This window comes from Ornithorhynchus anatinus, chromosome 8 (genome assembly GCF_004115215.2).
Source record: "Ornithorhynchus anatinus isolate Pmale09 chromosome 8, mOrnAna1.pri.v4, whole genome shotgun sequence".
NCBI classification, from domain to species: Eukaryota; Metazoa; Chordata; class Mammalia; order Monotremata; family Ornithorhynchidae; genus Ornithorhynchus; species Ornithorhynchus anatinus.
Genome location: NC_041735.1, coordinates 4,114,622 through 4,132,818, shown reverse-complemented (window position 1 = coordinate 4,132,818; position 18,197 = coordinate 4,114,622). Strand labels below are relative to the sequence as shown.

The 18,197-nt window shown below is 43.0% G+C and overlaps 1 protein-coding gene across 1 annotated transcript in view; it reads right to left on the bottom strand.

Moving 5' to 3' along the window:
- The window catches only part of NEDD4 (NEDD4 E3 ubiquitin protein ligase), a 118,701-nt gene that overhangs the window by 94,196 nt on the left and 6,308 nt on the right, over nt 1–18,197 (bottom strand). Inside the window, exons 2-4 of the mRNA XM_029070543.2 lie at nt 12,065–12,138; nt 7,349–7,427; nt 7,219–7,257 (exon numbers count right to left, since the gene is read on the bottom strand). Of these exons, the coding sequence (XP_028926376.1) occupies nt 7,219–7,257; nt 7,349–7,427; nt 12,065–12,138 (192 nt within the window). The remainder of the gene's footprint in view (nt 1–7,218; nt 7,258–7,348; nt 7,428–12,064; nt 12,139–18,197) is intronic.

Below are 18,197 nucleotides of genomic sequence, written 5' to 3'. Positions count from 1 at the left end.
CAATTGGGAAGTAGGACAAGGGAAATAGGAGAAAGATATGATTACAGGACAGCGTAATTATACAAGGAGAAGAATTAAATCTCAGCGGATGCACAGCTCAAAGTAAGTTCCAGCTAATGTAGGGAGGTCTTGTCAGGAAAAATATAGAATCCCAAAGGAGGGCCCATACAGGACGTAGTTTTATTGAGTCGATGAGAGCTACTAAACAAGGAAGGAAGGAGACTACCTAGATCCGAAATTCAAGAATTCAACACCGTTTGCCCACAAAGGCCAGGGGGCTTCACGTAATTATCTACCTAACAGGGATGCTGTAATGCCCAAAATGGTATAAAAAATGTGGAAGTGCTTTGGGGGAAAAAAGTGTTATTTTAATAAAAGGCATTATTAAAGAGAAGGCCTAACACCTAAGACTGTCACTTAGAAGCAGCATGGCTTACTGGACAGAGCACCAGCCTGAGAGTCAGGAGAGTATGGGTTCTAATCCTGGCTCTGCCACTTGCCTGCTGTGTGACCTTAGGGCAAGTCACTTCACTTCTCTGGAACTCAGTTACCCCAACTGTAAAATGGATAATGTGAGCCCCACATGGGACAGGGACTGTGTCCAACCCAATTTGCTTGTATCCACCCCAGCACTTATTATCGTATGTCCCTGGCACACAGTTAGCTCCTACCAAATACCATCATTACTATTACTTATCCTGGTTTGGAATCAGATAACAAAAATTCAGTTGTCTGGTCAGCACTAAATAAATACAATGGAAGGAATGAATGGTCCCTGTACCTTAATGTTCAAGAACCTCGGGCAGTACTATCGTTACCAGATTTTTCTTGCCTATCCGGATGAATACGTATTAGTGACTGTGGGGCCCCCACGCATTAATATCCGATTCTGTTTAGGAGCAATAATGTCACCTCCTGAGTGTCGTGCACTGTGCTGAACACTTGAGAGATATAATAAAAGCTCACTACAGTCCCTGACCACAAGGAGCTGGTACTCTAACTGGGAAGACACACATTATAAAATAAAGAGAATGCATAAATGCCACAGGCCTGAAAGATTACAATAAAGGTACTGATAATTGTGTGGGTGTGGTGGGACTTGTTGTAAGAGAAGGGATTTGAGGAAAATTTTGAAGGTTGGGAGGCCTGATATTCAATCATATTTATTGAATGCTGATTGAGGAGCACTGTATTAATTGCCAGGGGAGGGAATAATATCACAGAGTTGGTAAACACATTCTCTCCATCTGGTCGATAGTGGGAGAAGGGAGTTCTAGGCCCTGGGGGACAATATGAGCAAGACAAGGGAGGTGGACAAAACAAGAGCAAGATACAATCAGGGTGAAAGACTGGGAGGGTGTTGAAGCCTTCCCTGGTTTTGTTTTTTTGTTTGGTTGTTTTTTTTGGGGGGGGGGGAGTATATTTGTCAAGCACTCTTCTAAACACTAGAGGAGATACAAAGATACAAGCATCTACTACAGATACAGGCCTGTCCCACGTGCAGGGTTCACAGTCAAGGAGAAGGGAGAATAGGTATTGAGTCCCCATTTTATACAGCTGAGGAAACTGAGGCACAAAGAAATGAAATGACTTGTGCAAGGTCATACAGCAGGCAGGCGATGGAGGTAGCTGAGATTTGTACACAGGTTCTCTGACTCCCAGGCCCATACTTGATCCACTAGGCCACGACTATCTTCTCATCTCCCCACTATATTCCCCTTCCCTTCTAGACTTGAACTTGGGTCTGTATCCTATAAGCCCTCCGAGACTCACACCACCCCCTCACCATTTATGTTTATACCTTTATATTCTGTTGCTTCCCCTCTTTGTATTTTTAGTATCTTCTCTCTAGCCTGTAAGCACCTTGAGGGCAGGCTACCCACTTCATTCTATTATACTATCCCAACTCTCCCTTAAAAAATTGTTATTTGTTAAGATTTACTGTGTGGCAAGCACTGTTTTAAGCACTGAGGTAGATCCAAGTTACAGGTGGAACACAGTGCCTGGCCCACGTGAGGTTCGCAGTCAAGAAGGAGGGAGAAAAGGTACTGAATTCCCATTTTACAGATTAAGAAACTGAGGCCCAGAGAAGTGAAGTGACTTGCCCAAGGTCACACAGCAGGGAAGTGTCGGAGCCAGGATTAGAGTCCAGGATGAATCTGCATTGTGTTTTTTCTTAAAAAAACAAACCTTTCCAAAGTGCTTTTTTTCACGTCCTCACAACATCCCTGAGATGTAGGGAGCGTTCAATGTTGTCCTTATTTAAAATTGAAGAAAAAGAGACAAAAGAGATGCTAAGAAACTCCCCCACGATCAGAGCAGGCCAGTGGCAGAGCTGGGACTGGAACTCAGGTTTCCTGGATTTCCTTAACTGGGCAACAATACAAGCTTATTAGTGCAGCCAGGTAAGTGAAGGTAATAGTTGGTTATCTCAACTGTAGATTTATAACAAGGGAATAATAATCTCTCTGGGGAGTAATGTTGCCAGTGGTTCCCGTGAGCAACATTGTTTCCCCTACCTTAAGCACTTATCTGGCTGTTACTTGGCCCCCAAACCAAGTAATTACAGTCCTCTGCATAGATGATAAAGTGCTCTCTAACCACCCCCAAGCATCTACTACAATAAAAGCATTGTTAACCAAAGCCTGGGGAATGGGAGATGCCAGTTAGTCAAGAGTTCAGCAGGTGGTTTTGCACTTAGCACTGATCCGAGTGGAACTAATTTGAATTAGATAAGCGGAAAAGGTATGGAGACAGAAGCCAGGCTAAAAGCACTCTCAGCAGGAGGTAGTGTAAACAGCTCCATAAAGGGATCGATAGCCTAACTTTGGCTAATAATAACAGCAGTATGTGTTAAACACTTACTATATGCCAAACCTGGGATAAAATACAAAGGTAATCAGATCAGACATGGCTCCTGCCTCACAAGCCTAAAAGGGAGGGAGAATACGAATTTTACAGATGAGGAAACTGAGGCACAGGGACTTGCCCGAGGCCAAACAGCAGGCAAGGGATGGAGCCGAGATTATAACCCAGGTTTGCAGACTCCCAGCCCTGTGCTTCTGAGATGTGGGTTGATTTTAAAGGTCCTCTGGGGCTCCTCTATTTACTAACTTTATTGAATTCTCCCTTAGCACTTAGAGGGCTTGGCACCTATTGGACACTCAAGCATTATTTATTGATTATAGGTTATTTTAAGGATATGAGGTGGAAAGATGTTGGACAGCAAAGGTTTTACTACAAAATGCTCTGCAGTCAAATTCACTTCATGGTGACGATTTTTTCCAAGCAAACTCCCCCTAATTACCATAGTTCATTAACATTTTGAACTGGTCAGGGAAAAAAAAAAGCACTTACCATGTGCAGAGCACTTTACTAAGCCCTTGGGAGAATACAAAAGAGATCTCGATGAAAAGTTAAGTCCCTTAGAAATATTAACACACAATTCCATCACATGCTCGGCACAGAGTAAGGGCTCAAATACAACTGACTGATAACAGGTGAGACAGAATTTTCTTCATTGGAGATTTTTAAGAATAATGAATTCAGATTCTTCACCTCTACAAAACAGAAGCTTTAATTGTCAAACACAGTAAGACTCCTTTTACAAAGGTTAGGAGCAATGGTTCTTCAGATGTACTGAGCACACTGCCAAGGGAATTGGGAGGGGGTGAGGCTTGGTGGAAAAATGACAGGTTCCACCCTTAGCCCGTTAGGACCTTGAGCAACTCACTTAAGGTACCTGTGCCTCTGTTTCCTCCTCTGTAAAATGGGGATAAAATACCTGTTCTTCCTCCCTCAGACTGTGAAGGACAGGGAATGTGTCCGATCTGATCATCTTATCTATCCCAATGCTTAGAATTAAGTGCTTAAATATCATTATTGCCTTTCTAATATTGGGGACTCCAGTAAAGTATTTTTTCCTTGGGGGGGCTGTACATATTAGAATGGGTTACTTGGTGAGGTACCTGTTCCTCTGAGGTTCCCCCCGCCCGTGAAAAAAAACCCCAAAACAGGTGTGATAATCATCTGTATAAAATGATGTAGGTGTTGCCTGAAGGAAACCTTTCATGATGTCACTGTGCCATTACAAGGTATGTTCCACCTATGAGTTATTGTTAGCCAACCCTCACCAATTCAAGATTAGAGCTCAGGAGGGCAGGGCTATTTAGATGGCAGGTAGATTTACTTGATTTGTAGTGAATGGCATCAGGATCAATTTGTTCTGGTAGTCCTATCACCTCCACAGGACACTTTAGAGAAGCAGCGTGGCTCAGTGGAAAGAGCACGGGCTTGGGAGTCAGAGGTCATGAGTTCGAATCCCAGCTCTGCCACTTGTCAGCTGTGTGACTGTGGGCAAGTCACTTAACTTCTCTGGGCCTCAGTTACCTCATCTGTAAAATGGGGATGAAGACTGTGAGCCCCACGTGGGACATCCTGATTCCCCTGTGTCTACCCCAGCGCTTAGAACAGTGCTCGGCACATAGTAAGCGCTTAACAAATACCAACATTATTATTATTACTTCTCCACTGGAGCTGCAGAACGCTGGCAAAAATCTAGACACCCAAATGACTTCATCCACCTTAAATTTGTCCTCTCCTGTTTTAACTCTGCCCTCTCCTCCACCCAAAAACAATACTTCTCCATCCTTACTGACTCCTATACCCATTGCCCATGCCAGCTGTTCTAAGTGTTTAACTCTCTCCTCAAACTCCATTCTCACCATCTCTTGCCCCCGTGATCTAGCCACATACTTTACAGACAAAAATCGAAACCATCAGGTGTGATCTCCCTAAAATCTTCCCTGCTACTCTCCAGTCTCTCCCTCAACTCTCATCTTTCCCAGCAATGTCTCAAGAGGTGATGTTTGAGCCCCTCAAAAAAAAAAAGGAAAATCCATCCCCTCCATCTGCATCCCCTCCATCTGCACCTCATCTAAACACTTGCTCCCTCCCTTTTTCCCCTAACTGATCACCATCTTCAACCATTTATTTTCCAATGGCTTCTTCCCCACTCCTTTCAAATATGCTCATGGATCCTCTTTCCTAACAAACAAAAAATCTCTCTGTTGATCCCACAGCTTCCTCTAGTTACCACCCCATCTCCCCCCTACCATTTCTCTGCTTCATTTTTTGAGAGATCTACACTTGCTGCCTCTCCTCGACTCCTCCAATTTGGCTTCTACTCCCTTCTCTCCACGGAAGTTGTCCTCTCTAAAGTCAAAGACCTTCTTCTTGTCAAACCTGACCACCTACTCCATCCTTGACCTCTCAGCTGCCTTTGACACTGTGCACCACCCCTTTCTCTTGGAAACGATATCCAACCTTTGTTTCACTGACAATGTCCTCATCTCTCTGAATGCTCTTTCTCAAACTCTTTCACAAACTCCTCCTTTATCGCCCACCTCTGACGCCAGGAGTCCTTCAAGCCTCAGTTCTGACTCCCCTTCTAGTCTCCCACTCCCTTGGAAAACTCACTCACTTCCACAGCTTCAACTACTATCTCTAAAAAAATCTACCTCTCCAGTCCTGACCTCTCTCCTCCTCTGCTGCCTCTTCTCCAAGCTGCTACTATGCTGATTATTATTATCAGGGCTTGACACATAGTAAGCACTTAAATACAATAATGATAATAATTATAACTGGGCTGTTACTGGGGTAGTTACAATTTAATCAGGCTGCAAACAGTCCCTGACACTCCAAGGGCTCACACTCTAAGTATTCAATATGGCCTGGTGGAAAACGCACAGGCCTGCAAATCAGAAGAGATGGGTTCTAACACCAGCTCTGCCAATTGCTTGTTGTGTGACCTTGGGCAAGTCACTTAAACTTCTCTGTAAAACAGTTTCCTCATCTAAAACAGTTTCCTCATCTGTAATATGGGAATTAAATCCTACTCGGACTGTGAGCCTCGTTTGGGACAGGGACCCCCCATTTGGGTCCAACCTGAATAACTTATCTACCCCAGGGCTTAGAACAGTTATTGACACAGTAAGCACATAATAATAATAATGATGATAATACCTGCTCTCCCTCCTAACTGTAAGCCCCATGTGAGACCTGATTATATCTACCCCAGCGCTTAGTACAATGCTTGGCACAAAGTAAGCACTTAAATCCTACAAGCAGGAGGGGAGCGGGTATTTAAATATCAATTTTACAGATGAGGAAATTAAGGCACAGAAATGTTAAGTGACATGCCCAAGGTCATAAAGCAGACAAGTGGCAAAGCTAGGATTACAAGCCAGATCTTCTGACTTCCAGGCCCATGCTTTACTGGGTCACACTGTTCCTCAAGCACTTATATCCTGCCTTGACTACTGCATCAGTCTCCTCTCTAATCTCCTTCTCTCCACACTCCAGTCCATACTTCACTCTACTGCGCAGATCATGTTTCCTTAAAAAACAAAAACAAAAAAACCCATTCAGTCCACATCTCCCCACTCCTCACGAACTTCAAGTGACTGCCCCTCCACCTCTGCATCCAATTCCTTACCATTACCTTTAAAGCACTCAATCACCTTGTCCCCTTCTACCTTACCTCCCTGATTCCCTACTACAACCCAGCCCACACACTTCCCTCCTCTAATGCCAACCTACTCACACTACCTTGATCTCATCTATTTTGCCACTGACTCCTTGCCCACGTTCTCCTTCAGGCCTGGAATCCCTCCCCTTCCATATATGACAGACCACCACTCTCCCCACCTTTTGAGCCTTAGTTGAAAAAACAAATCAAAAAAACATCTCCTGGAGGGCTTCCCCAATTAAATCTTCTCTTCCCTTATGCAGTTGAATCTGTATCCTTTAAGCACTTGATATTCACCTCACCCACAACCCTACATACCTATAAATACCTATAATTTATATTAGTGTCTAACTCACCTTGTAAACGGTAAGCTCCTTTTGCGCAAGGAATGTGCCTATCAACTCTGCTGTACTATACTCTCCCAAGAATTTAATTCAATGCTCTGCACACACTAAGTGCTCAATAAATAGCACTGATTCTGGGGTGAGATAAATCCATTCACTTTGAAATATTCAACACAACAGAGCCAAATGAGTCATCTTGGGGGGCCATAAAATGTTAAGATCATTTAAAATAAAAATCCAGGGAAATTCCTATTAGTCACGCTTAAAGAACATCAACCTAAAAAGGAAAGATTAGATTTCTATAAAATACTTTCTACCTTTAATGTAATAAAAAGTCATACTTACTCTGAAAAAAATCTCTTCGTTCCACTTTGGATTCAATGTCTAAAAGATAATGAACATGGTTTGACTAAGGTTTTTGTATTTTATCACAAAGACAGATTTCAAAATTCATTAAAAGACTGTGAGGGCTAACCTTTTTTACAGTTTTGGTTTGAATACTGGTAAGGCATCCTCTTACTGGGTCATACATCGTCACTTTCACGTAAGGATCACTGTTAAAAAATATTAAAGAATCACATTATGTTCTTTGTACCCTGAGAGTTATAGTTTTCCTTTTTTTTTTTACCACAAAAAAAGAGTTATCATTCAAAATAACCTGCCCTAAATTTCAGGTCAACTCTTCTGCTGAAAAAACACTTTGCAAAAGAATTTAGGTCCAAACTGGAGGTATTTCTCAAAATTTCCAGCCACTTATCAGATGAATTCTTATTCTAACTTGCAACTCAAAAATAAATAAATCACAATTTATTCAGATGGCGTGATTCTCGGTTTTTGGTATTTCATGATACTCCTTGACACTGCTAAATGCAATGGTCTCCACTCTATCCTAATCTTCCTCGGCTTCTCAGCGGCCTTTGACACTGTGGGCCATCTCCTCCTTAAAATATTATCTAACCTTGGCTTCATACTGGTTCTCCTCCTGCCTCTCATTCTCAATCTTTTGCCAGATCCTTCTCTCCCTCCAACTCCTTAACTGTGGGAGTCCCTCAAGGCTCAGTTCTGGGTCCCTTTCTATTCTCCATCTATACCCTTCACCCTTGAAGAACTCATTTCAGAATGGCTCAGTGGAAAGAGCACAGGCTTTGGAGTCAGGGGTCATGAGTTCAAATCCCAGCTCTGCCACTTGTCAGCTGTGTGACTGTGGACAAGTCACTTAACTTCTCTGTGCCTCAGTTACCTCATCTGTAAAATGGGGATGAAGACTGTGAGCCCCACGTGGGACAACCTGATTCCTCTGTGTCTACCCCAGTGCTTAGAACAGTGCTCTGCACCTAGTAAGCGCTTAACAAATACCAACATTATTATTATTATTATTATTATTTGATCTCCTGGTTTCAAACTACCACTTCTGAGTGGATAATACCCAGATTCTACCTCTCTCCTCTGAAGCCCCGCATCACCTCTCAATAATAATGAAAGATGCAGTAAATGAGGCACAGAGAATTTAAGTGACTTGTCCAAAGTCACACAGCTGACAAGTGGTGGAGGAGGGATTAGAACTCACAACCTCTTGCCTTTAGGACATCTCTCTTTTCATGTCCCACCAACACCTCACACTTAACATGTCCAAAACAGAACTCACCTTCCCACCCAAACTCTATCCTCTCCCTACTTTTCCTATCACTGTTGAAAACACCAGCATCCTCCCTGCTTCACAACCCCACAAACTGGGCATTCTCATTAACTCATCCCTCTTATTCAACTGCATATTCAATCTGTCATGAATCCTGTTGCTTCTTCCTTCACAACATCTCTAGAATCTGCCCTTTCCTCTCCTTCCACACTTCTAGCACACTGACCCAAGCTCTCTTATCCCAACCTTGACTTCTGCAACAGTCTCCTTTGCTGACCTCTCTGCTTCTCCAGTCCATATTTCACTCTGCTGTCCAGATTATTTTCCTAAAAAGTTATTCAGTTCCCATCTCCCCTAGGTCTCCAAGGGTTGCCAATCCACATCAAGCAGAACTTCTTATCATCAATTTTAAAGCAGTCAGCTTTCCCCCCTATTTTACCTCACTTTCTACTCACTACAGCCCAATCTGCACACTTCACTCCTCTGCTTACTACACCTCAATCCCGCATGTCTCACCTCCAACCCCTTGCTCCAAACAAAAACTCCTCACTCTAGGCTTCAAGGCTCTCCATCACCTTGCCCCTTCCTACCTCTCCTCCCTTCTCTCTTTCTACCGCCCACCTCGCACGCTCCGCTCCTCTGCCGCCCACCTCCTCGCCGTCCCTCGGTCTCGCCTATCCCGCCGTCGACCCCAGGGTCACGTCCTCCCGCGGTCCTGGAACGCCCTCCCTCCTCACCTCCGCCAAACTGATTCTCTTTCCCTCTTCAAAACCTTACTTAAAAATCACCTCCTCCAAGAGGCGTTCCCAGACTGAGCTCCTCTTCCCCCTCTACTCCGTCATCCCCCCTTTACGTCTCCGCAGCTAAAGCCTCATTTTCCCCTTTTCCCTCTGCTCCTCCACCTCTCCCTTCCCATCCCCACAGCACTGTACCCGTCCGCTCAACTGTATATATTTTCGTTACCCTATTTATTTTGTTAATGAATTGTACATCGCCTTGATTCTATTTAGTTGCCATTGTTTTTATGAGATGTTCTTCCCCTTGACGCTGTTTAGTGCCATTGTTCTCGTCTGTCCGTCTCCCCCGATTAGACCGTAAGCCCGTCAAACGGCAGGGACTGTCTCTATCTGTTGCCGACTTGTTCATCCCAAGCGCTTAGTACAGTGCTCTGCACATAGTAGGCGCTCAATAAATACTATTGAATTGAACTCATATCTGATAGACTCCTTCTCTTCCAACTTTGGTACCCCACTAAAAGTGACACCTCTTCCAAGACACCTGCACTGACTAGGCCCTCCTTCCTCCCATTTGTCCTCCCTTCTACACTGCCTAGTCACCTGGATCTGAACCCCTAAAGAACTTGATATTCACTTCCACACCAGTATTTGAGCACTTACTGTGTGCACGGCACTGAACTAAGTATATATCCCTCTGATCTTCCATTCCCCACTTCCACAAGTCAGTAAATATTTTACTGTCCTTCTACCAGTTCTTTCCTTAGACCGAACAAGAAGAGGGAATTTTGACCTCGTAGATAACACAGCACTTAGCCCATTATAAGTGCTTGATCATCAACCATAGTCGATACTTATCATAATAATGCTTCCATATACTTATGCTCATTTTTACTCACTGCCTTGTTTGGTTTTAGTTAAGTAATATTTGATGGGCTTAAGTGGTTTCCAAGATGAACAGGAAACCTAACTTTTTTTGAATTAAGCATATTAAAACTGAGGTACATGTTATGGTAAGCAGAGCTACTGATTTTAGTATTTTACATTACTAAATGGCCTCTTTCGGAGTCTTCAAATGGAAAAACGCCAAGAAATACATAGTTTCCAGGATCGGCTCTGAAATCCCATCAACTGCAATTTTATGCCTCTCAAATAGCACAGTCACATAATTGAACCCAAAATATGTATGTGTGTATATATATATATATCACTGGAGAGTTCAGTGATACGTGTTTTGCAAAAATTTAGGATAAATATAAGGCGGAATCCAAGAGGCACATGTTAAAACACTTTTTTAAAAAACAGACTTGGCACCACAAGAAGGCTAACAGTTTTATCACCTTTCTAAAGAAGGGATTTGGACAGTCTCAACAGCCTGGGTGTGAATCATCAAGGAAGTACGAAACATCAACAAGTACAAATCACCAGGAATGCAACAAAGCTTCCCAAGGAAAAAAGTTTAGGATACCCAGATCTAGAAAGAAACTGGGGAAATTCCTCATGTACAGAGTTAATGAAGAATCCCAATGCTTTCCCTAGTTTTCCCCTTTGTCTACAAATGGAAAGAGGAGTTTTTGTTTATTCCCTTTGTCTACCAACTCAGGTCCCCTAGACAAAGGGTGTAACAGTGTGAAGGAGATTCAGATCAGGCCAGCGGCAGTCTTAGAGGTAAAGCCACACCAAAGGAAACCAAAGTTTTAAAAATTCAGCAAAACCACCTTTAGTACTTGCTGGTGCACCTAAGCAATCTCACAACAAGCACAAGAATCTCATGCATCTGTAATGCACAAGTGAAGAAAAAGCACCATCATTAAAGACCCAGATGATCTGACAAACTTTCTACCTTAATCTGAATAAGTTTCTACTAATCTACAAATTGCTCCCCAGTAAGGCCCTCTGTATATAATGGCCTTGTCTAAATTGAACAGTTAAGTAGCTTTAAAATAAATTTTAAAAAAATATTTATTTCAAGATGGTTCCTCCTCCCAACCAAACCAATTTAAATGAGCAGTAATTTACAAATGCGTAACTAGTCTGGCACAAGAACAACCGGGAGGGTGAAAGACAGAAGGAATGTTTAACTGCGATAAGGAAATGGAAATACCAATCTAGGAGGTGCCAACTATGTATATTTAAGTGTGAAAGTGTTTGTTATCAAATAGCACTTACCACATACCCATATGACTGGATTGCCTAGTCTACAGAGTAACAAAGAAAAAGAGCATCCATCCAAGAACAACGAGCAACTTCTGACACATAAGGTGAAGAATGTGGCAGTTTGGTTTTTGTTTAAATACCGTGCTAAAAGACGGCCAACAAAGAGACTTAAATATTTTAATTTAGAAACTCAAGAATTAATGTGGCAATTCCAAGATCCTCCCCACTCTCCACCTAGCAGATCTGAACATCGGGGACCACCCCAGCTGCCTCCATCTGGGTGGAAGTAGCATCAGCTGCCAACGCCGTGCCACCCGTTCTTGGTGAGCTGCTGAAGCTGCTGGAAACTCTTCCTTCTAGCTGCACCGGGAACTCCCAGAAAACCCCTTCAGAAAGGGCCAGTTCAGGGGGCAGCGGCAAGTACAGGTTGTTGACATGCCTTTCCCACCAGGACTTCCTTCCACTTCACCAGCTCAGTGGGTCCCCGAGAGGACAAGGCATTCAGATGGCAGGTCACTAATAGTGTGACCTATAGTGTGACTGTCCCAACTAATGACAGCTCTACTGACAGATGGTGTGGGGCGAGGGGGAATGAGAAGGTAGTTTCATTTATTAAAAAACTTAATTACAATTCTTTAAGTTCTTTGACTTGCCAAATACTTACCAAGCTCCTAAGAGATCTTTTTTAGCTAGGCCAATTCCGGCTATAACCTTCACCCGCACAATTCTTGAATTTTCCTAAAATAAAAAGGGAATAAGTTTTAATTTTCTATTTGTCTTTCCCACAGTTCAGTGGAAAAAGATGAACATACTACCTAAGCTGGTTCATTCATTCACTCATTCAACGTATTTATTGAGCGCTTACTGTTCATTCACTTTGAATAAAAACAATCGTGGCACTATTTAATTGGTCCTATTGATTGCACACTTACTGTGTGCAGAGCACTACACTAAGCACTTGGGAGAGTACAATACAACAAAATAACAGACACTTCCTGCCCACATAGAGTTTACAGTCGAGAGGGGGAGAGAGGCATTACTATAAGTTAATTACAGTTATATACATGAATGCTATGGGGTGAGTAAAGTGAGCAAGTCAGGGAGATCCAGAAGGGAGTGGGGAAAAAGAGCTTAAAACAGGGAAGGCCTCTTGGAGGCAACGTGCCTTCAATATGGATTTGAAGGTGACGAGATTAATTGTGATATGAAAAGGGAGGGATGGTGAGATAGAGATACAGAGGTGAGGAGGTTGGCATTCAAGGAGCGAAGTGTGGGGACTGAGTTGTGGTAGGAGAGTAGTGAGGTGAGGTAGGAGAGGGGAAGGTGACTGACTGCTTTAAAGTTGATGGTAAGCAGTTTCTGTTTGATGTGGAGGTGGATGGACAACTCCTGGAGGTTCTTGAGGAGTGGGAAATATCGACTGAACATTTTGGTAGAAAAATGATCTGGGCAGCCGAGTGAAGTATGGACTGGAGTGAGGAAGAGATAGGAGGTTGGAAGGTCAGCAAGGAGGCTGATATAGTAATCAAGGTGGGACAGGGTAAGTGCTTGGATTAACGTGGTTACAGTTTGGGCGGAGAGGAAAGGACGATGTCGGGAAGGTTGAACCGACAGGATTAAGTGATAGACTGAATATGTGGGTTGAAAGAGAGAGGAGTCAAGGAGTCAAGTCTCTATGGGCTTGAGAGACAGGAGGGATGGTGGTGCTGTTTACAGCGATGGAAAAGTAACGGGGAAGACAGGGTTTGGGTGGAAAGATAATTAAGTTTGAGATGATGGAGAGCATGGGCCTGGGAGACAGCAGGGCACAGGTTCTCATCCCAGCTCTCCCACTTGCCTGTGGTGACTCTGGGCAAGTCATTTCACTTCTTTGGGCCTCAGTTACCTCATTTGTAAAATGGGGACTGAGAATGTGAGCCCCATGTGGGACAAGAAGTGTGTCCAACGTGATTTGCTTTTATCCACCCCAATGCTTAGGACAGTGTCTGGCACACAGTAAGCACTTAAATACCACAATTATATTTATCATCACCCAAGTAGAGATGCCTTGAAGGCAGGAGGATATGTGAAACTGTAGAGAGGAAGGGAGATCAGGGTTGGGAGAGGTAAATTTGGGAATCATCCGCATGGAGGTGGTAGATGAAGCCACGGGAGCGAATGAGTTCTCCAAGGGATGGAGATCTGAAGGGGACCCAGAACTGAACCTTAAGAGACACCCGTAGTTAAGGGGTGGAAGACATTCAAACAGATCTCTATGGGACCTCATTTAACATTCTCAGTTACTTTGAATAAAATGCTAGTCTTCCTCTTTTCCCTTGAAATGGTGGAAGATCAATAACAGTACCATGGAGAGCAGATAAAGCAGGGCAGCTCACAGAACTGTACCCTAAAAGAAATAAACCTGATGGACTCATGGTCTCAAAACAACTATATTTAAAATGCTTCAATGATTATACTTAAAAAAAAAACACCATAAGGCTTCTGGGTTTCCACAGTTAGCATCTCTTTCAAATATGAAAAAACCTGCATCTTTATATGGAAGATATGAGGGGTCTCTGCACGAAGTAAGTGCCCAAACCAGCAGCCTGCAAACAACAGAAGTTCAAGTACCTTTCAGTATAGTGTTATGCACACAGCAAATGCTCACCATCACAGGTTGTGTCACTCCATAATCACTTTTAGTGCTTTAGGTATACACAGTCACTCTGCTTTCTTGCATATAATGTTGGTATTTGTTAAGCGCTTACTATGTGCACATATTTTAGCGGTAAATGAATGACTTACTATGTGGGTGCAATTAGATGGGATTAGACTAAACCAAAGAAACTCTTTGAATAATACAGATCAGGTAGGATTTGGGATTTGCCTACACAGGTAAGGAGAAAGTCACCTGAATCATAAAAACATCTCTTCAAGCCTAAGGGAAACCAGAGCACATGCAATTCTTATGAAATTGGCCTGAGAATTAAAAAGTGAAAACGGTCACAAAAACCTAAAGGACCCTGACTTTTGGGTGAGGGAAAAAGATCCCTATTACTATGTGCAGAGCACTGTTCTAAGCGCTGGGGTAGACATAGGGGAATCAGGTTGTCCCACATGGGGCTCACAGTCTTAATCCCCATTTTACAGATGAGGTAACTGAGGCCCAGAGAAGTTAAGTGACTTGCCCACAGTCACACAGCTGACAAGTGGCAGAGCCGGGATTCGAACTCATGACCTCCGACTCCAAAGCCCATGCTCTTTCCACTGAGCCACGCTGCTTCTCAAGATTAAGATAATATAAGATTAAGCTCACTTTTCTGACTCCCTCTCCCTTCTGCGTCTACACACTTGGATCTGTACCCTTTTAGCACTTGATATGTAGTCCCCCGCACCTATGTACATATTCATAATTCGTTTATGTCTGCCTCTCTCTTTAGACAAAATTTTGGAGGGTTTGGTGAGCAACTCTGTTGCACTGTACACTTCCAAATGCTTAGTACAGTGCTCTGCACACAGTGAGTTCCCAATAAATAACAATGAGATTATATATATATATATATATATATATATATATATATATATATACACAACCATATATAGAGAAAGAGACAGAAAAAGAGGAGAAAGACATATTCTCCATTACTCATTACAACAATAATAATACATTGTGGTACTTGTTAAGCCTATGTGCCAAGTGCTGGAATAGATACAGATTAATCAGGTTGAACCAAGTGGGACTCACAGTCTTAATCCCCATTTTACAAATGAGGTAGCTGAGGCACAGATAAACTAAGTGATTGCCCAAAGTACGCAGCAGACAAGTGGCTGAGGCGGGATTAGAACCCACGTCCTCTGCCTCCCAAGCCCGGGCTCTTGCCACTAAGCCACGCTGCTTCCCTAACCTTGATATTACAATATCTATGGATTTATTCCTCCTCACACTGTTTTTGCTTCCTTGTCTCCCGCTTTAGACCGAAAGGGTAGGGTCTTCTACTTACTTCTACTGCACCTTAACTGCTCTGTACAGTACTCTGCCTAGAGTAGACGCTCAATAAATACAACTGACTGATTTCAACGATGAGATATGTAAGAAAGATCAAACTGTGCGCAGAAGCTGGGGTCACCATTCTGACTGGATCAATGATAGCTTCCAGACAGCAACTGGCTGGGAAGACTGGTTCGTGTGAGGGTAATGAACTTGGACTGGAGGGGAGGGGAAAGAGACAGAAAAAAGAAAGGAAAAAGAGGAGACATCTGGGGAGGCAGGACAGCTGAGGGGATGCTGAGAGTCTGACACCTTAGAACAGCTGCAGGGGAGAAACTGACAGAGTCAGCCCAGCTGTGAAAAGTGCACAAGTCCCAACAGGGAAAGGAGCAGGGTCACCAACTAAGTACTTCTGCTAGTCATGGAATCAAAACCAAAATCTATCTGAGATCCCAAAGAGATTCATTTGGCAACTGTAATTAAATCAGGAAGCCAAATTGGGCTTTGTTCTTGTTATCAAGTTTACTAAAAGGGGAAGCTTGTAAAGTCATTGGAAGATGAACTCAAATTCACTCGATTAATAATCACTGATATTAGGGTAGTATTTGGGGCCAGGCTGTATTATGGGGACAACTACCCCATAACAACTAAATATACGCATTTATAGACTGTAAGTCCGTCATAGGGCTGGGACTGTCTTTATCTGAAACTTGTTTGTTCATTCCAAGCGCTTAGTACAGTGCTCTGCACATAGTAAGCACTCAATAAATACTATTGAATGAATGATTGTCTCTATCGGTGGCTCCCATATCAGCCCTTTCAGCCACACATACATAGATTTATTTCACCAGGGATATTTTCTCCAGTTCAAAGTTCTGATTCCCAGTTTAAAACTCTATTCACTAGATTACGGGTTATATCAGCTATAATTTCCAGGGACCCCAAGTAGTACTGACAAAGTCCATCATTGATCTTTAGGTCTGAGACTGGCCTAAAGAGTGAGGTGACCATTTGAGGGTTAGGGGGCTACTTGTTTTGGGTATTACATGTTGCTAAAGTGTGCCCTATATCATGTTAATTTCCTTAATATTCAATTCTTTACATGGGCTTTCTTTCAATCTATTCTTTCTCCTGAATACCCTTTGAAAATTGTTCTTCCAAAAAGCTTTTAGATGTGTACGAAGGGTAGGCCAGCACAATATAGGCACATTTAAATGACCTATCATTTCATTTGCAATATGAACATACTGAGTTTTTAATCCACTTAAACCATCATTCTCAAATTTTAATGGGCAGGGTCAGAATATAATTGGGGTAGAGTAGGAATTTAATCCAAGCAATCTATAATTTATGGAATCATTTGGAAAGAGTATACAAGTAAAAAGTGATTGACATTAACTGTGATGCATAATTTCCTTCAATGCCATTTGATAATAACAATGCTATTTGTTAAGTACGTACTAGATACCAAACACTATGCTCAAGTGTTGGGATCATTTCAAGATGCCAGATCAGATGCCACCCCATCTTCTGAACGGCTCACAATCCAAGAGACAAAAGTCCCTTCCTAACCAAGGTCAGCCCGATTCAAAACTCCAAAATTGCTTACACTCCCAGTGTGGAAAAGCAGTGTGGTCCAGTGCATAGGGTGCAGGTCTGCGAGTCAGAAGGATAATGTTGGTATTTGTTAAGCGCTTACTATGTGCAGAGCACTGTTCTAAGCGCTGGGGTAGACACAGGGGAATCAGGTTGTCCCACGTGGGGCTCACAGTCTTAATCCCCATTTTACAGATGAGGGAACTGAGGCACAGAGAAGTTAAGTAACTTGCCCACAGTCACACAGCTGACAAGTGGCAGAGCTGGGATTCGAACTCATGAGCCCTGACTCCAAAGCCCATGCTCTTTCCACTGCGCCACGCTGCTTCTCTGAGGATCTGGGTTCTCAGCCCGACTCCACCACGTGTCTGCTATATGACATTGGGCGAGGTGGCTCACTTCTGTGCCTCAGTTCCCTCATCTGTAAAATGGGGATTAAGAGTGTGAGGCCCGAGTGGGTCAGGGACTGAGCCAACCTGATTACCTTATATCTACCCAACCAAGTGCTTAGAACAGTGACTGGCACATAGTATGCACTTACATACCATAAAAAGGTGGCAACTGCACATATTTTAGCAGTAAATGAATGACTTACTACGTGGGTGCAATTAGATGGGATTAGACTAAACCAAAGAAACTCTTTGAATAATACAGATCAGGTAGGATTTGGGATTTGCCTACACAGGTAAAGAGAAAGTCACCTGAATCATAAAAACATCTCTTCAAGCCTAAGGGAAACCAGAGCACATGCAATTCTTATGAAATTGGCCTGAGAATTAAAAAGTGAAAACGGTCACAAAAACCTAAAGGACCCTGACTTTTGGGTGAGGGAAAAAGATCCCTATGATTCGCAGGAAACACGTTTATATGAAAACCTCCTTCTGGGGCATTTCTTACTTGGACATTTATTGAAATAATGGTGAGTTTGGATGCTAGGAATCACTACCCCAAATGGGCACTAAATTGGCCAATCTTTTATTTAAGAGGCCATTCCTCTTGCCTGCGGAGGAAATCAGGATGAAAAGGTAATATACACAGACCCCTCTTGCCAGGTTTCTCAAAGCTTTAGTTCATGAAGCACCTCTTTAAGAGGGGATGAAATTTTGCTCAAGAGCACTCATAGACGAAGCCTGAAGGATGACTTTGTGGTTACTGTGCTCAATGGAACAAAATGCACCTGGTAAAGGTACAGTTGAGAAAGTGAGATCATTCCAGGTGGGATAGGTTTAGTGAA